Source organism: Loxodonta africana, chromosome 22 (genome assembly GCF_030014295.1).
Source record: "Loxodonta africana isolate mLoxAfr1 chromosome 22, mLoxAfr1.hap2, whole genome shotgun sequence".
In the NCBI taxonomy this organism is placed as follows: Eukaryota; Metazoa; Chordata; class Mammalia; order Proboscidea; family Elephantidae; genus Loxodonta; species Loxodonta africana.
In genome coordinates, this window is record NC_087363.1 from 76,157,306 (window position 1) to 76,173,247 (window position 15,942).

Genomic DNA, 15,942 nt, shown 5'->3' on the forward strand with positions numbered 1-15,942 from the left:
TGGCGGGGGTTTGGGGACCATGGTTTAAGGGGACTTCTAAGTCAATTGGCAAAATAATTCTATTATGAAAACATTCTGCATCCCACTTTGAAATGTGGCATCTGGGGTCTTAAATGCTAACAAGCGGCCATCTAAGATGCATCAATTGGTCTCGACCCACCTGGAGCAAAGGAAAATGAAGAACACCAAGGTAGCACGATAACTAAGAGCCCAAGAGACAGAAAGGGCCACATGAACCAGAGACCTACATCATCCTGAGACCAGAAGAACTAGTCCTTGGTGCCCGGCCACAATCGATGACTGCCCTGACAGGGAGCACAGCAGAGGACCCCTGAGGGAGCAGGAGATCAGTGGGATGCAGACCCCAAATTCTCATAAAAAGACCATACTTAACGGTCTGACTGAGACTAGAGGAATCCCAGCGGTCATGGTCCCCAAACCTTCTGTTGGCCTAGGACAGGAACCATTCCCGAAAACAACTCATCAGACATGAAAGGGACTGGATAGTGGGTAGGAGAAAGACGCTGATGAATAGTGAGCTAATTATATCAGGTGGACATTTGAGACTGTGTTGGCATCTCCTGTCTGGAGGGGGGATGGGAGGATAGAGAGAGTTGGAAGCTGGCAAAATTGTCAGGAAAGGAGAGACTGGAAGGGCTGACTCATTAGGGGGAGAGCAAGTGGGAGTAAGGTGTATATAAACTTATATGTGACAGTCTGACTTGATTTGTAAACGTTCACTTGAAGCTCAATAAAAGTTAATAAAAAAAAGATGTTTCACAAACTTATTATTATTATTAATTGTTGCATAGTATTCCATTATGTAAAAATATAATTATTTATCCATTCATCTGTTGATCGGCACCTTGGTTGTTTCCATCTTTTTGCTATGGTAAACTGTGATGCAATGAACATGGGTGTGCATATACCTGTTCGTGTAAAGGCTCTTATTTCTCTAGGATATATTGCAAGGCATGACATTGCTGGATCATGTGGTAGTTCTATTTCTAGCTTTTTAAGGAAGCAACAAATCAATTTTCAAAGTGGTTATACCATTTTACATCCCTATCAGCAGTGTATAAATGTTCCAGTCACTCCACAACCTCTCCAACATTTATTATTTTGTGTTGTTTGGGTTAATGCTAGCCTTGCTGGAGTGAAATGGTATCTCTTTGTAGTTCTGACATGCATTTCTCCAATGGTTAATGATCATGAGCATTTCCTCAAGTATCTGTTAGCTGCCTGAATGTCTTCTTTAGTGAAGTGTCTGTTCATATCCTTTGCCCATTTTTTAATTGGGTTATCTGTCTTTTTGTTATTGAGTTTTTGCAGTATCATGTAGATTTTAGAGATCAGGTGCTGATCGGAAATGTCATAGCCAAAAACTTTTTCCCAGTCAGTAGGTAATCTTTCCACTTTTTTGGTAAAGTCCTTGAATGAGCATAAGTGTTCGATTTTTAGGAGCTCCCAGTTATCTAATTTCTCTTATGGTGTTTGTGCATTGTTAGTAATGTTTTGTATACTCTTATGCCATATATTAGGGTTCCTAGTGTTGTCCCTATTTTTTTGTCAATGATCTTTATCGTTTTAGATTTTATATTTAGGTCTTTGATCCATTTTGAGTTGGTTTTTGTGCATGGTGTGAGGTATGGGTCTTGTTTCAGTTTTTTGCAGATGGATATCCAGTTATGCAAGTACCATTGGTTAAAGAGACGATCTTTACTTCATTTAACAGACCTTGAGCCTTTGTCAAATATCAGCCGCTCATATGTGCATGGATTTATGTCTTGATTCTCAAATCTGTTCCATTGGTCTATGCATCTATTGTTGTTTCAGTATCAGGCTGTTTTCACTACTGTGGCGGTATAAGAGGTTCCAAAATCAGGTAGTGTGAGGTCTCTCACTTTGTTCTTCTTTGTCAGTAATGCTTTACTTATCCAAGACATCTTTCCCTTCCATATGAGGTTGATGATTTGTTTCTCCATCTCATTAAAAAATGTCATTAGAATTTGGATAAGGATTGCATTTTATCTATAGACCACTTTAGGTAGAATAGACAATTTCACAAAGTTGAATCTTCCTATCCATGAGCAACGTATGTTTTTCCACTTATGTAGGTCTCTCTTCCCCCACGTGTCTGTCAGTTTGTCGCACTGTGGGGGCTTGTGTGTTGCTCTGATGCTGGAAGCTATGCCACTGGTGTTCAGATACCAGCAGGGTCACTCAGGTTTCAGCTGAGCTCCCAGACTAAGACAGACTAGGAAGAAGGACCCACCAGTCTACTTCTGAAAAGCATTAGCCAGTGAAAACCTTATGAATAGCAGCAGAACATTGTCTGATATAGTGCTGGAAGATGAGCCCCCCAGGTTGGAAGGCACTTAAAATATGACTGGGAAAGAACTGCCTCCTAATAGTAGAGTCTACCTTAATGACGTGGATGGAGTAAAGCTTTCGGGACCTTCATTCGCTGATGTGGCACAACTCAAAATGAGAAGAAACAGCTGCAAACATCCATTAATAATTGGAACCTGGAATGTATGAAGTATGAATCTAGGAAAATTGGAAATCGTCAAAAATGAAATGGAACACAAAAACATCAATATCCTAGGCATTAGTGAGCTGAAATGGACTAGTATTGGCCATTTTGAATCAGACAATCATATAGTCTACTATGCTGGGAATGACAACTCGAAGAGGAATGGTGTTGCATTCATTGTCAAAAAGAATGTTTCAAGATCTATCCTGAAATACAACGCTATCAGTGACAGGATAATATCCATACGCCTACAAGGAAGACCAGTTAATACGACTATTATTCAAATTTACGCACCAACCACTAGGGCCAAAGAAGAAGAAATAGAAGATTTTTATCAGCTGCTGCAGTCTAAATTGATCAAACATGCAATCAAGATGCATTGATAATTACTGGTTATTGGAATGCAAAAGCTGGAAACAAAGAAGAAGGCTCAGTAGTTGGAAAATATGGCCTTGGTGATAGAAACAATGCTGGAGATCAAATGATAGAATTTTGCAAGACCAACGACTTCATTGCAAATACCTTCTTTCACCAACATAAATGGTGACTATACACATGGACCTCACCAGATGGAACATACAGAAATCAAATTGACTACATCTGTGGAAAGAGACGATGGAAAAGCTCAATCTCATCAGTCAGAACAAGGCCAGGGGCCAACTGTGGAACAGACCATCAATTGCTCATATGCAAGTTCAAGCTGAAACTGAAGAAAATCAGAGCATGTCCACGAGAGCCAAAATATGACTTGGAGTATATTCCACCTGAATTTAGAGACCATCTCAAAAATAGATTTGACGCATTGAACACTAGTAACCGAAGACCAGACGAGTTGTGGAATGACATCAAGGACATCAACCATGAAGAAAGCAAGAGGTCACTGAAGAGACAGGAAAGAAAGAAAAGACCAAGATGAATGTCAGAGGAGACTCTGAAACTTGCTCTTGAGTATCGAGTAGCTAAAGCAAAAGGAAGAATTGATGAAGTAAAAGAGATGAACAGAAGATTTCAAAGGGCATCTCGAGAAGACAAAGTATTATAATGACATGTGCAAAGAGCTGGAGATGGAAAATCAAAAGGGAAGAACATACTCAGTGTTTCTCAAGCTGAAAGAACTGAAGAAAAAATTTAAGCCTCGAGTTGCAAGAGTGAAGATTCTATGGGGAAAATATTAAAGGACACAGGAAGCATCAAAAGAAGATGGAAGGAATACACAGAGACATTATACCAAAAAGAATTAGATGATATTCAACCATTTCAAGAGGTGGCATACGATCAGGAACTGATGGTACTGAAGGAAGAAGTCCAAACTCCTCTGAAGTCCTTGGCGAAAAACAAGGCTCCAGGAATTGATGGAATATCAATTGAGATATTTCAACAAACAGATGCAGCGCTGGAGGTGCTTACTCGTCTATGCCAGGAAATATGGAAGACAGCTTCCTGGACAACTGACTGGAAGAGATCCACATTTACGCCGATTCCCAAGAAAGGTTATCCAACTGAATGTAGAAATTATAGAACAATATCCTTAATATCACACACAAGCAAAATTTTGCTGAAGATCATTCAAAAATGGCTGCAGCAGTATATCAACAAAGATCCCAGAAATTCAGGCTGGTTTCAGAAGAGGCCGTGGAACCAGGGATGTCATTGCTGATGTCAGATGCATCCTGGCTGAAAGCAGAGAATACCAGAAGGATGTTTACCTGTGTTTTATTGACTATGCAAAGGCATTCGACTGTGTGGATCATAACAAACTATGGATAACACTGCGAAGAATGGGAATTCCAGAACACTTAGTTGTGCTCATGAGGAACATTTACATAGATCAAGAGTCAGTTGTTCAGACAGACCAAGGGGATACTGATTGGTTTAAAGTCAGGAAAGGTGTGCATCAGGGCTGTATTCTTTCACCACACCTATTTAATCTGTGTGCTGAACAAATAATACGAGAAGCTGGACTATATGAAGAAGAACAGGGCATCAGGATTGGAGGAAGACTCATTAACAACCTGCATTATGCAGATGACACAACCTTGCTTGCTGAAAGTGAAGAGGACTGGAAGTACTTACTAATGAAGACCAAAGACCACAGCCTTCAGTATGGATGGCTCCACAACATAAAGAAAATGAAAATCCTCACAACTGGACCAATGAGCAACATCATGATAAACAGAGAAAAGATTGAAATTGTCAAGGATTTAATTTTACTTGGATCCACAATCAACAGCCATGGAAGCAGCAGTTAAGAAATCAAAGGACGCATTGCATTGGGCAAATCTGCTGCAAAGGACCTCTTCAAAGTGTTGAAGAGCAAAGATGTCACCCTGAAGATTAAGGTGCGCCTGACCCAAGCCACGGTATTTTCAATCACATCATATGCATGTGAAAGCTAGAGGATGAACAAGGAAGACCGAAGAACAGTTGACACCTTTGAATTGTGGTGTTGGCGAAGAATATTGAATATACCATGGACTGCCAAAAGAACAAACAAATCTGTCTTGGAAGAAGTGTGGCCAGAATGCTCCTTAGAGGCAAGGATGGTGAGACTGCATCTTAGTACTTTGGACATGTTGTCAGGAGGGATCAGTCCCTGGAGAAGGACATCATGGTTGGCAGAGTACAGGGTCAGCAGAAAAGAGGAAGACCCTCAACGAGGTGGACTGACACAGAGGCTGCAACAATGAGCTCAAGCATAACAACGATTGTGTGGATGGCGCAGGATCGGGCAGTGTTTCGTTCTGTTGTGCATAGGGTCGCTATGAGTCGGAACCGACTCTACGGCACCTAACAACAACAACAGGTCTCTTTTGGTTTCTTGCAGTAGTGTCCTGAAGTTTTCTTTGTATAGGTCTTTTACATCTCTGGTTAGATTTATTCCTAAGTATTTTATCTTCTTGGAGGCTACTGTAAATGGCATTGATTTGGTGATTTTCTCTTCGATGTTCCCTTTGTTGCTGTAGAGGAATCCAACTGATTTCTGTATGTTTGTTTACCTTGTATCCTGATACTCTGCTGAACTCTTCTATTAGTTTCAGTAGTTTTGTGGAGGATTCCTTAGGGCTTTCTGTGTATAAGATCATGTCATCTGCAAATAGAGATAATTTTACTTCTTCCTTGCCAATCCGGATGCCCTTTATTTCTTTGTCTAGCCTAATTGCTCTGGCTAGGACCTCCAGCACAATGTTGAATAAGAGCAGTGATAAAGGGCATCTCTCCGTTTAGAGTGATGTTGGCTGTTGGCTTTGTATAGATGCCCTTTATTATGTTGAGGAATTTTCCTTCAATTCCTATTTTGCTGAGAGTTTTTATCATGAATGGGTGTTGGACTTTGTCAAATGCCTTTTCTGCATCAATTGATAAGATCATGCAGTTTTTGGCTTTTGTTTTATTTATATGGTGGATTACATTAATGGTTTTCCTAATATTAAACCAACCTTGCATAAAAAAAAATTTTTTTTTTTTTCTTGCATACCTGGTATAAATCCCACTTGGTCGTGGTGAATTTTTTTTTTGATATGTTGTTGAATTCTATTGGCTAGAATTTTGTTGAGGATTTTTGCATCTATGTTCATGAGCGATATAGGTCTGTAATTTTCTTTTTTTGTGGTGTCTTTACCTGGTTTTGGTATCAGGGATATGGTGGCTTCATAGAATGAGTTAGGTAGTATTCTGTCATTTTCTATGCTTTGAAATACCTTTAGTAGTAGTGGTGTTAACTCTTCTCTGAAAGTTTGGTACAACTCTGCAGTGAAGCCGTCCACGCCAGGGATTTTTTTTTGTTGGGAGTTTTTTGATTACCTTTTCAATCTCTTTTTTTGTTATCGGTCTATTCCGTTGTTGTACTTCCGATTGTGTTAGTTTAGGTAGGTAGTGTTTTTCCAGGAATTCATCCATTTCTTCTAGGTTTGCAAATTTGTTAGAGTACAACTTTTTGTAATAATCTGATATGATTCTTTTTTTTTCAGTTGGGTCTGTTGTGATATGGCCCATTTCTTATTCAGGTTATTTGTTTCCTTTCCTGTATTTCTTTAATTAGTCTGGCCAGTAGTTTATCAATTTTGTTAATTTTTTCAAAGAACCAGCTTTTGGCTTTGTTAATTCTTTCAATTGTTTTTTCTGTTCTCTAATTCATTTAGTTCAGCTCTAATTTTTATTATTTGTTTTCTTCTGGTGCCTCACGGATTCTTTTGTTGCTCACTTTCTATTTGTTCAAGTTGTAGGGACAGTTCTCTGATTTTGGCTCTTTCTTCTTTATGTATGTGTGCATTTATTGATATAAATTGGCCTCTGAGCACTGCTTCTGCTGTGTCCCAGAGGTTTTGATAGGAAGTGTTTTCATTCTCGTTTCATTCTATGAATTTCTTTATTCCCTCCTTAATGTCTTCTATAACCCAGTCTTTTTTGAGCAGGATATTGTTCAGTTTCCAAGTATTTGATGTCTTTTCCCTGATTTTTCTGTTATTGATTTCCACTTTTATGGACTTGTGGTCTGAGAAGATGCTTTGTAATATTTCAATATTTTGGATTCTGCAAAAGTTTGTTTTATGACCTAATATGTGGTCCTTGACCATTTTTAAATGGATGAAATTTCACGTTCTATCTTGTCCAGAGTGTAATTTAACTAAAGTCGATTTACTTTTCTGATATTTTTTATATTTTTCTCACTAATTGCTAATCAATACACACAGAACCACCTCATAAACGTGCCTTTAAACAGCCTTATTCATCTTCCCCTGCCTCTGTTCCTGCCTACGGAGCTGTGTGTGACACAGTTGCATGTTACAGTGATGAGAATGTTCATCACCATGCTGTGCGTTAGTGTAGCAATTAACTCGCAAATTGACTTTTGCCCTGTAATTCAGCTTTCAGTGGGTCAAAGCTTTGTAGGTACACATTTTATACTTCAAAAATATTAAACATATTTTCAACTTTGGGCTACACAATTTATTCTTCATGCATGAAATGACCTTCAAGCTCCCCAAATAATATGAAATACTAAGTTGTCACCCAATTCGCTGAAAAATAAAATCCAAATTATGAACAAAATCTTAGTGCACAGTGACCTTAGTTTTTATCACTTCTCTGAATAATCCTAACCTTATTTCAACAATCATTTGAGGCCCATTTTATTTTTCAGATAAGGCCTTCACGACTACCCTGACCCAGTGCTTCCAGCTGTAGTTTTCCATAACTTGACTGGTGGTCAATCCACCATCTACATGTCACTTTATCACTCTGTGGTGACTCGTGTGTTGCTACAATTGTGAAAGCTATGCCACCAGTATTTCACTTACCAGCAGGGTCACCATGGTAGACAGGTTTCAGCGGAGCTTCCAGGCTAAGACCAACTAGGGAGAAAGGACTCATGACCTACTTCTGAAAATTAGTCAAGGAAAACCCTATGGATCAGAACAGAATATTGTCCAACAGAATACTAGAAGATACGTGTCCTATGTTGGAAAGCACTCAAAATACACAGTTTTGGCCACAACAGTGGATTTGAGCATAGCAACGATTATGAAGATGATGCAAGACCAGGCAATGTTCTGTGCATGGGGACGCCATGAGTCAGAGGCAACCTACAGTAACTAATGGCCTCAAATGGCGTTCACTACATGCTGCTGGTATTGCTAGTCATTGGTTCCTCTCATCTGAGGCTTGAGTGAGGGCATATTCTTAAGTTCTTGGGACCTCTAATGTTTCTTGTTCTGTTCCTTGCATTCAATATCCATAATGACTGCTCTGCTGATTATTCATGTTGTGTCTCTCTGCCTTTCTCACACAGTGCTTACCTAGAATCAGTGCCCTCTATGAGTGGAAAGAGAAGACAACGGCAGGTGAGACGAGCTCAGGCTTACCAACTCTGGAAAGTTTAAGAATAGACACTGATAGAAATCTGAGCCTAGGGCTGGGAATTCTGAAGACTAAACTCTAACCTCAACTCTACTTCCTGAATGTATAATTGGAAGTTATTTAATCTCTCTAAAGATCATTTGTCTTGCATGAAAACTGACAACAACTATTTCATGGGCTTATTGTGGATACTAACAAAGTGAAAAAGAACACAACGTTCTAAAATTTCACTGTGGAACGAAGAAAGTCAGGCAAGATTCTTGGTTCCTGAAGTTATACATAAAATAATTCAGAAGTATCAGTATATCCATACATTCTTTCCTTCCTTCATTTATTCAATATTAACTAAATGTTTACTATGTACAAGGCACGTGCTAGGTGCTAAACATACTGGTCAAGAAGCAAGGCCTGAGAGGGAGTTATGGGAGGAAGTGAAGAAAGGAAAGCACAATTAACTGAGAGGGAGTTATGGGAGGAAGTGAAGAAAGGAAAGCACAATTAATTCACCATCTCACACATGGAAGTCAGAAGATCTGATTGATTTGCTTAATAATGAAACAAATGCTACTTTAAAAAAAAAAAAGATCATGAAAACCTAAAGGTTTTAATTTAATTTAAAACAAATACTAAGGGAAGCAAAAGCAAACAAATTATACTTTCAAGAGTGAAAAAAAAAAGGGGGGGGTAAGGAAACAAGAAATCTCAATGATTTAAATTCCCCTATGAGCTTCCCGAATGGATTTTTTTCTTAATGCCACTTTATATTGTTTATAAAAGCAATATTTATAAGAGAAAGAGTCAAAAGACTAAAATTTTAAAGGATGGCCACAGATTAATCAGGCAGAAAAAATGGTAAGAAAGCAGATATGGCAACAGTAATTTCAGAAAAATAGAATCAAAAACAACAAGCATTAATGGCAACAAAGAAGATCTTTTTAAAATGGCAATATAATAATTGACAATAAAGATACAAAATAAGAGCCTCAAAGTATATAAAACAAAATATAATAACACAAAAAGAAAATTCACAAAACAATACAGTTTTTGAGAAATCTCAAGAAGGCAGGGTATCAATAAGGACATCCTGATTTTGAGTAATACGGTACATGTTTACCTGTAAACTGTATGTGAAACCCTGTGCCCTGCAAATACAGGGTTCAAGCGCCTTTTTGAAGCTTTCACTGAAAATTAATGAAAGTATGGTATAAACTAGGCCAAAAAGAAAACTTCAAACTTTCCCAAAACTAGTAATTGAACAGGCCATTTGCCCTAACTACAGTGCAGTAAGATTTATCAATTTAAAGTTTAAAAACAACAAATATATATATGAAAGAGCCTACTGAACACTTACTTTAAAAATAGATACAAAATTACAATTACAGATAATTTAGGACAAACGCAAATGAAAATACATCAAAATCACAGGAGGATGCCACACTGTTCTCAAAGGTGAATGCATAGATATGTGATTTCATTACTTTTTTAAAAGAATAAGTAAAAATAAATTAAAAAATATTCAAGTCGAGAAATTTTATAAAGAACAATAAAGCTAAGGATAGCACAAAGAAGAAAATTTTTAAATTTGGTAAAAAGTGTGAAAAGAAAAATTAAGTTTAAAATGACAAAGGTGAATAATTTTTTAAATTATAACAGTACTACACTAAATTAACAAATCTGGAAATCTCTGTGAAAAGGGTGGCTTTCTGCTGAAACATGAATGACTCAAATTCACACAAGATAAACGGCAAGCATATTTTACCAATAATCTTGCATGACCATGAAAATGTTATTAGAGTTTTACCTACAAACAAAGATCATTTTAAAAATATACCAGGAAGCAGACAATTTAAAGTTAAAGAAAATTTTCTAGGAATTTTAGAAGAAGGAAAACTATTCAATTCAAATCATAAAGGTAATATCTTCATGCCTGTTGCTGGGACAAAAGATGGGAAAGACTATATTGTTTCTTATTTGGACTGCCACGTCTCTGAATCGGGCCAAGACTCGGTGGCAAACAGATGGCATCCTTAAATGGAACCACCAAGTAGTTTAATAAATGAACTATTTTTGTTACAAAAACATGGGCAAGATTAAAGGAAATCCACAAGGGATGGTGAAGCACCTTGAGATTACCAACAGCGGAGAAACACTGGGTCAACAGCCAGGAGTTACTGGAATCCAGAGAGGCTGGTGCGAGAGGGCTGTGACCCGCAATGGAAGAACACAGCCACACTGCCAACCTGCAGTCTAAAGTAAGGAACCAGGGGAATAAACACCAGGCCTCAATCTTCTCCTGCCCTCTGTTCTGGAGACGCATTCTATTCGCCAAACTCAGCCAAAGCCATAGGCCAAGGGGGCCTAATGATACAGTTCTTAAAGACCAGTCTCTTAGGGGACAGATCGGGCAGAGAGGGTGGAAAATGAATCTGAAGGATATCCAGCAACATCCTTTCAGACGGTCCTCTGTTTTTAGAGCTAGGATGATTGGTCTTATCTGTGTCCTACCCCTCAGGAAGGGATCATAAACCCAGTGTGGAGGATGCTAAGGGCATCTTTTTCTTAGGCAACAGATTCAGTGTCATCTATAGTCCTACAAAGTATGATAAAGTTACTAGCTGTGATAAGTAAAGACCTTCATCTGTAAGAAATAACACAGAAAAATACAAAAAAGAAATTTTTCTATGCACAAAGAACACATACAGGAAATCCATAAGGAAGAAAACTACAGTTTCTGTATATGTATATTTTAAAACTTTTACTCTCACTTGTCGTAAAAAATAAATAAAACAAAAATATCATTTTTTTCAATGACAATACTTAATGTTGGTTAGAACATAGTGAAATAGGTGTTTCTCCAATAGTTTCATTTCTCTGAGACATTTTTTCCTGGAAACTCTCTTCTCTTAATGACATCATACTCTGGTCTTCCTCCTACCTTTAGGCTCATACTGTTTTGTCACCTTTACTTATTCTCTAGGCTACATAAGGTTATTCCTTGCTCGATTTTTCTAATCCTCCTTTCCTTTGCTCTCCTTTGGTCATCCAACCCATCACTACTCCTGGTGGGATCCCAGTTTGTTTTATTTGGGACACTGGCACACTCAGTTAACACCTCAGTAAGAATGGGACAGAAGTAGGCAGGGCTTAAATGTCCAGGTGGAATTTAAACAGAGTGTGAAGATTATGAACTCATCTCCAGTGAACATGGAAATTCAAGACAGCTCAAGTTGGAAATGCTTTGTTTTTGTTTTGTATTTTTACTTATATATCCTTACAGATCATAATGGCACTTTTTTTTTTTTAATAAGGGAGGCACTAAAAGTGTATGTGGGGGGCACAAATGGTTAACTGACTAGTAGCCAGAAGGTTGGAGGTTCGAACCCACCCAGAGACACTTTGGAAGACAGGCCTAGCAATCTGCTTCCAAAAGGTCACAGCCTTGAAAACTCTATGGAGCAGTTCTACTCCACACACGTGGGGTTACCATGAGTCAGAATCGACTCAATGGCAACTGACCACAACGGCAACAACAAAGGTAGACATGCTAGGCACACGAAATACAAAGACATATTTCCTACCCTTAAGAAAGTCACAGTCTTGAAGGTGAGATAGCTAATATGGTTAACGTTTATTTAGTGCTTTTTTTATGTGCTAGGGGGTACTGTCAGTTCTTTACATGTATTAACTCATTTAAAACCAACAAGAACTTTGAAATGAACTTCTTAATGACTCAATTCCTTCATCTACGAAATAGATATCGGCATAAAGACCGGTATCTAAATTTTGTGTTACTGAAATTTTTCTAACTAAAAGCTATGGCTCTAGAGTATTCCCTCTAAAAAAAAAGCTATGGCTCTAGAATAGTCTCTCTAAAAAAAACCCAGTGCCGTTGAGTCGATTCCTCTCTATTAGGGAAAAATTGACTTCCCAAACTAAGCTTTTAAGAAAGGTCCTTTTCCTGTTTTATGAGCATGAAAAACAATATAATAGCTAGGAATCAGATTACCCCAGTTTTCTTAGTGCGGTTTTCCTTTGGATTAATTTTTTAACTTCCCTACATATCAATTTCCTCACCTGTAAAAATGGGTGGACCTTAATAATTACCACATAGGTTGCAGAAAAGATGAAATGAGATGACAATGTGATAAAATATTTGGCTCATTAAAGGTTGCTACGCTTTGGGATAGAAAAGGCCGAGACTTCCATAATTTAATTCTGCTTTTTGTATTAAAGTAAACATAAACTCTCATTGAGAAATGAGAAGTCTTGACTTCTGCTTTCAACCAAAGCCATAAAGATATAGGAGTTTTCCAAGGGTCTCAGGGCAAAATGGGAGAAAAGCCTTTTGGGCATGAATTTCAATAAAAGAGACCTTCATCAGTGCATCGCTCCAGTAATCTTTCTCTAATGGGCTGGAAGGAACCTTGATGGCATGCTGGGTAAGCCCTCAACTGTTAAACAAAAGGCTGGCAGTCTGAACCCACTCAGTGACTCCACAGGAGAAAGACCTGTGATCTGCTTCCATAAAGATTACAGCCTACCCTGGACACCCTTTTAGCTCAGAAATGAAGTCACTCCTGAGGTTCATCCAAAGATTACACAGGCTCATAAAACAAAACGAGACTAAAGGGGAACCACGGCCCAGGGGCGAGGACTAGAAGGCAGAAGGGGACAGGAAAGCTGGTAATGGGGAACCCAAGGTCAAAAAGGGAGAGTGTTGACGTGTTGTGGGGTTGTTAGCCAATGCCATAAAACAATATATGTACTAACTGTTTAATGAGGAGACAGTTTGTTCCGTAAACCTTCATCAAAAGTACAGTTAAGAAAAAAAAAAAAAGATTACAGCCTTGGAAACCGTATGGGGCAGTTCTACTCTGTCCTGCAGGGTCCTTATGAGTTGGAATACACTCGACAGCACCGAACAACAACAATAATAACAGGAAAAGAAGCATCAGTTTTCTTACGGAATAAAATCTTCTGGAACTTCTAGACTAGAAAGACAATGGGTGCTTTGCTACATTAAAAAACAAAAATGTCTAAGGGATTCTGGATGTGGCTGGGCAGCAAAAAAACTTAAACTAAATATGCATTTACCTGGCAAGGTTGGACCCCTGTCTTGAGGAAGCTTCAGAACGTGGCAGATAAGTTTTGGGGAGGTTTGAGAGCTCCTGGGCCATCAAATGCTGGGTGTAATCATCCCGCCATGTGAAACCTGTGGGGAAAAGTTACCAAAACTATGTTACCAATTTTGGAAGTTTAGCCAAAGCTCTTACTTGGGTCTTGTAAGTAATCATTGCCATTTTGGAAATATTTTTTTGCCCAAGTTGGTGATCGTTGTTCTTGTTGTTATTTGTCATCAGATCAGCTCTACTCATGCCTAGTCCTACACCATCTTCACAAACATTGGTATGCTTGAGTCTATGTTGCTGTCACTATGCATTTTGAGGCCATACAACCTAGGGGCTCATCCTCCAGCACTGTATCGGACAATGTTCTGTCGTGATCCTCAGGGTTTTCACTGGCTAATTTTGGGAAGTAAGTTGTCAGGTCTTTCTTCTTAGTCTGTCTTGGTCTACACGCTCCACTGAAACCTGCCCACCATGATGACTCTGCTGGTACTTGAAATATCAGTGGCATAGCTTCCAATATCGCAGCAACCACAGTACAACAAACTGACCCGTGAGTGGTGGAAGCTGGTAATACCATTAACCAAACCAAGGCTCTCTCTTATTACAATTTTTCAGTCAGATTGTCTACCTGTAGAAATTCCAACTTGTGAACCTTCTAGACCAGAAAGACGATTGATGCTTTGCTACTTTTAAATAAATAAATAAATAAAAGGCTTAATGGATGCTGGCTAGGGCCGAACAGCAAAGAGACACAAACATACATTTCATTTAGAAGAGTTATTTTTGGTCATCATGAAAGATGAAAACTTTGTACATGGAAAGGTGGTGTCACGGCCAGGACACTCTTTGCCCACAGCATGCACGTAGTCACCCACTACTCTGCCTGCTCACCACAACTTGAGCACTTCGTTCCTCCTAACCTTCTTGCTTAAGAGTCAAGCATTTGGGATGGAATAAGGGGTATTGTTACTGTGAAAGCAATTATCATGCAGCTTAATGTACTGTATCTGGGAACCAATTACATTATATTTATACTCAAATGTTATGACAAAGAGCTTTCCAAGAAGGGTGAAGTAGTTACGAAGGCAAAATCCATGTGATTATGCATTAATTACATGCACTGCAGATCACATGATAATTATGCTCAGAATTACCAAATAACTCCCAAGAATAATTATTATGCAATTTGTACATTTTAGATCTTATGGTAACACTTCAGCTCTTAGAACTACCCCATGCATTATCCGCAATTATCTAATCACTAAATATCATGTAATTACAGAGATATATTTTTATGCCTTGTACAAAAACACATTACTAAAATCTCCAAATCAGGACAGCTCTGTGCTTGTTTGTGTGTGTGTGAGTGTGTATGTGTGTGTATGTTTTTATAAAGAAGTCCAGAACTTGTGGAGAACAACATATTCTGCAATGAATTAAAAGCAAGCCTCGGTAGGTACAAGCTGCCTTCGTGAACACATTCAAAACTGAGTTTCAAATGCAAATTTAACATTTAAAAAAAATTATAGGTAGCAAAATTCAAATGGTTTGCACATTTCTGAATCTAAGAAGACTTAATGACATTGCCCAAAGTGGAAGTTGATGGGAAAATTCACCAAATAGGATGACCTCCTATGGCAGAATGTTCTAAGAAGCTTTTGGAGAATGGGTTGCTGCAGGTAGACAGTCATGGCACCACAGTCACTATTTTCCTAATTTTAGGATTAAATGTACTTAATAATTACTACGTCTATTCAATTTGCCAAAAGCAACTAAAAAAAATTATATGAAATGTATGTTTATGTAGTTATTATTGGTCCATTATAAAGAATACACTAAATTGAAAGCACTTTTGCAATGTTAGCATAATAACTAGTATTGTGAATTTGGAAAATAAGTATACTTTAACTATTCCATTCATTAAAAGATGGTTTAACATCAATATTTATCAGGAAACAGAGTAAATCGAGCAAACACACACAAAAGCTACCATGGGGGGGAACTATTTTAAAAATTTTAAATATAAATTCAACAATATTTTTTTATCTCAGTGACCACAAAAGTCTGAGCTATGTCAATTGTGGGGTTTGTAAGAATGGTTCAGTACTTCCAGAATAATCACTGGCCAGTTAATATGGGTTAGTCTGTTATAGGCCATCTTAGGAGGACCCTGTATCCCCACTCCCCCCAGCCCAGACTTCTAAGCTTTCCTGGGAGGAGGCTGGAACTACGCCCTTGGATATGAAACAAAGACTAGCACAGACATGGAGGGTTTAGTCATCCCCTCTAAACTTCTCTCCAAGGCATACAGTGGAGGAAATAAAGCCCCAGGAAGAGAGGATCAGCTTCCAGTGGAATAGAGTATATGTACTTTTCCCTATTCTTCCCACTAAATACTACTAAAAATCCTGGACAACATAT

General features: G+C 38.3%; 1 protein-coding gene across 1 annotated transcript in view; it reads right to left on the reverse strand.

Moving 5' to 3' along the window:
• The window catches only part of PTPRN2 (protein tyrosine phosphatase receptor type N2), a 1,410,930-nt gene that overhangs the window by 1,208,198 nt on the left and 186,790 nt on the right, over positions 1-15,942 (reverse strand). Inside the window, exon 3 of the mRNA XM_064274265.1 lies at positions 13,502-13,604. Within this exon, the coding sequence (XP_064130335.1) occupies positions 13,502-13,604 (103 nt within the window). The remainder of the gene's footprint in view (positions 1-13,501; positions 13,605-15,942) is intronic.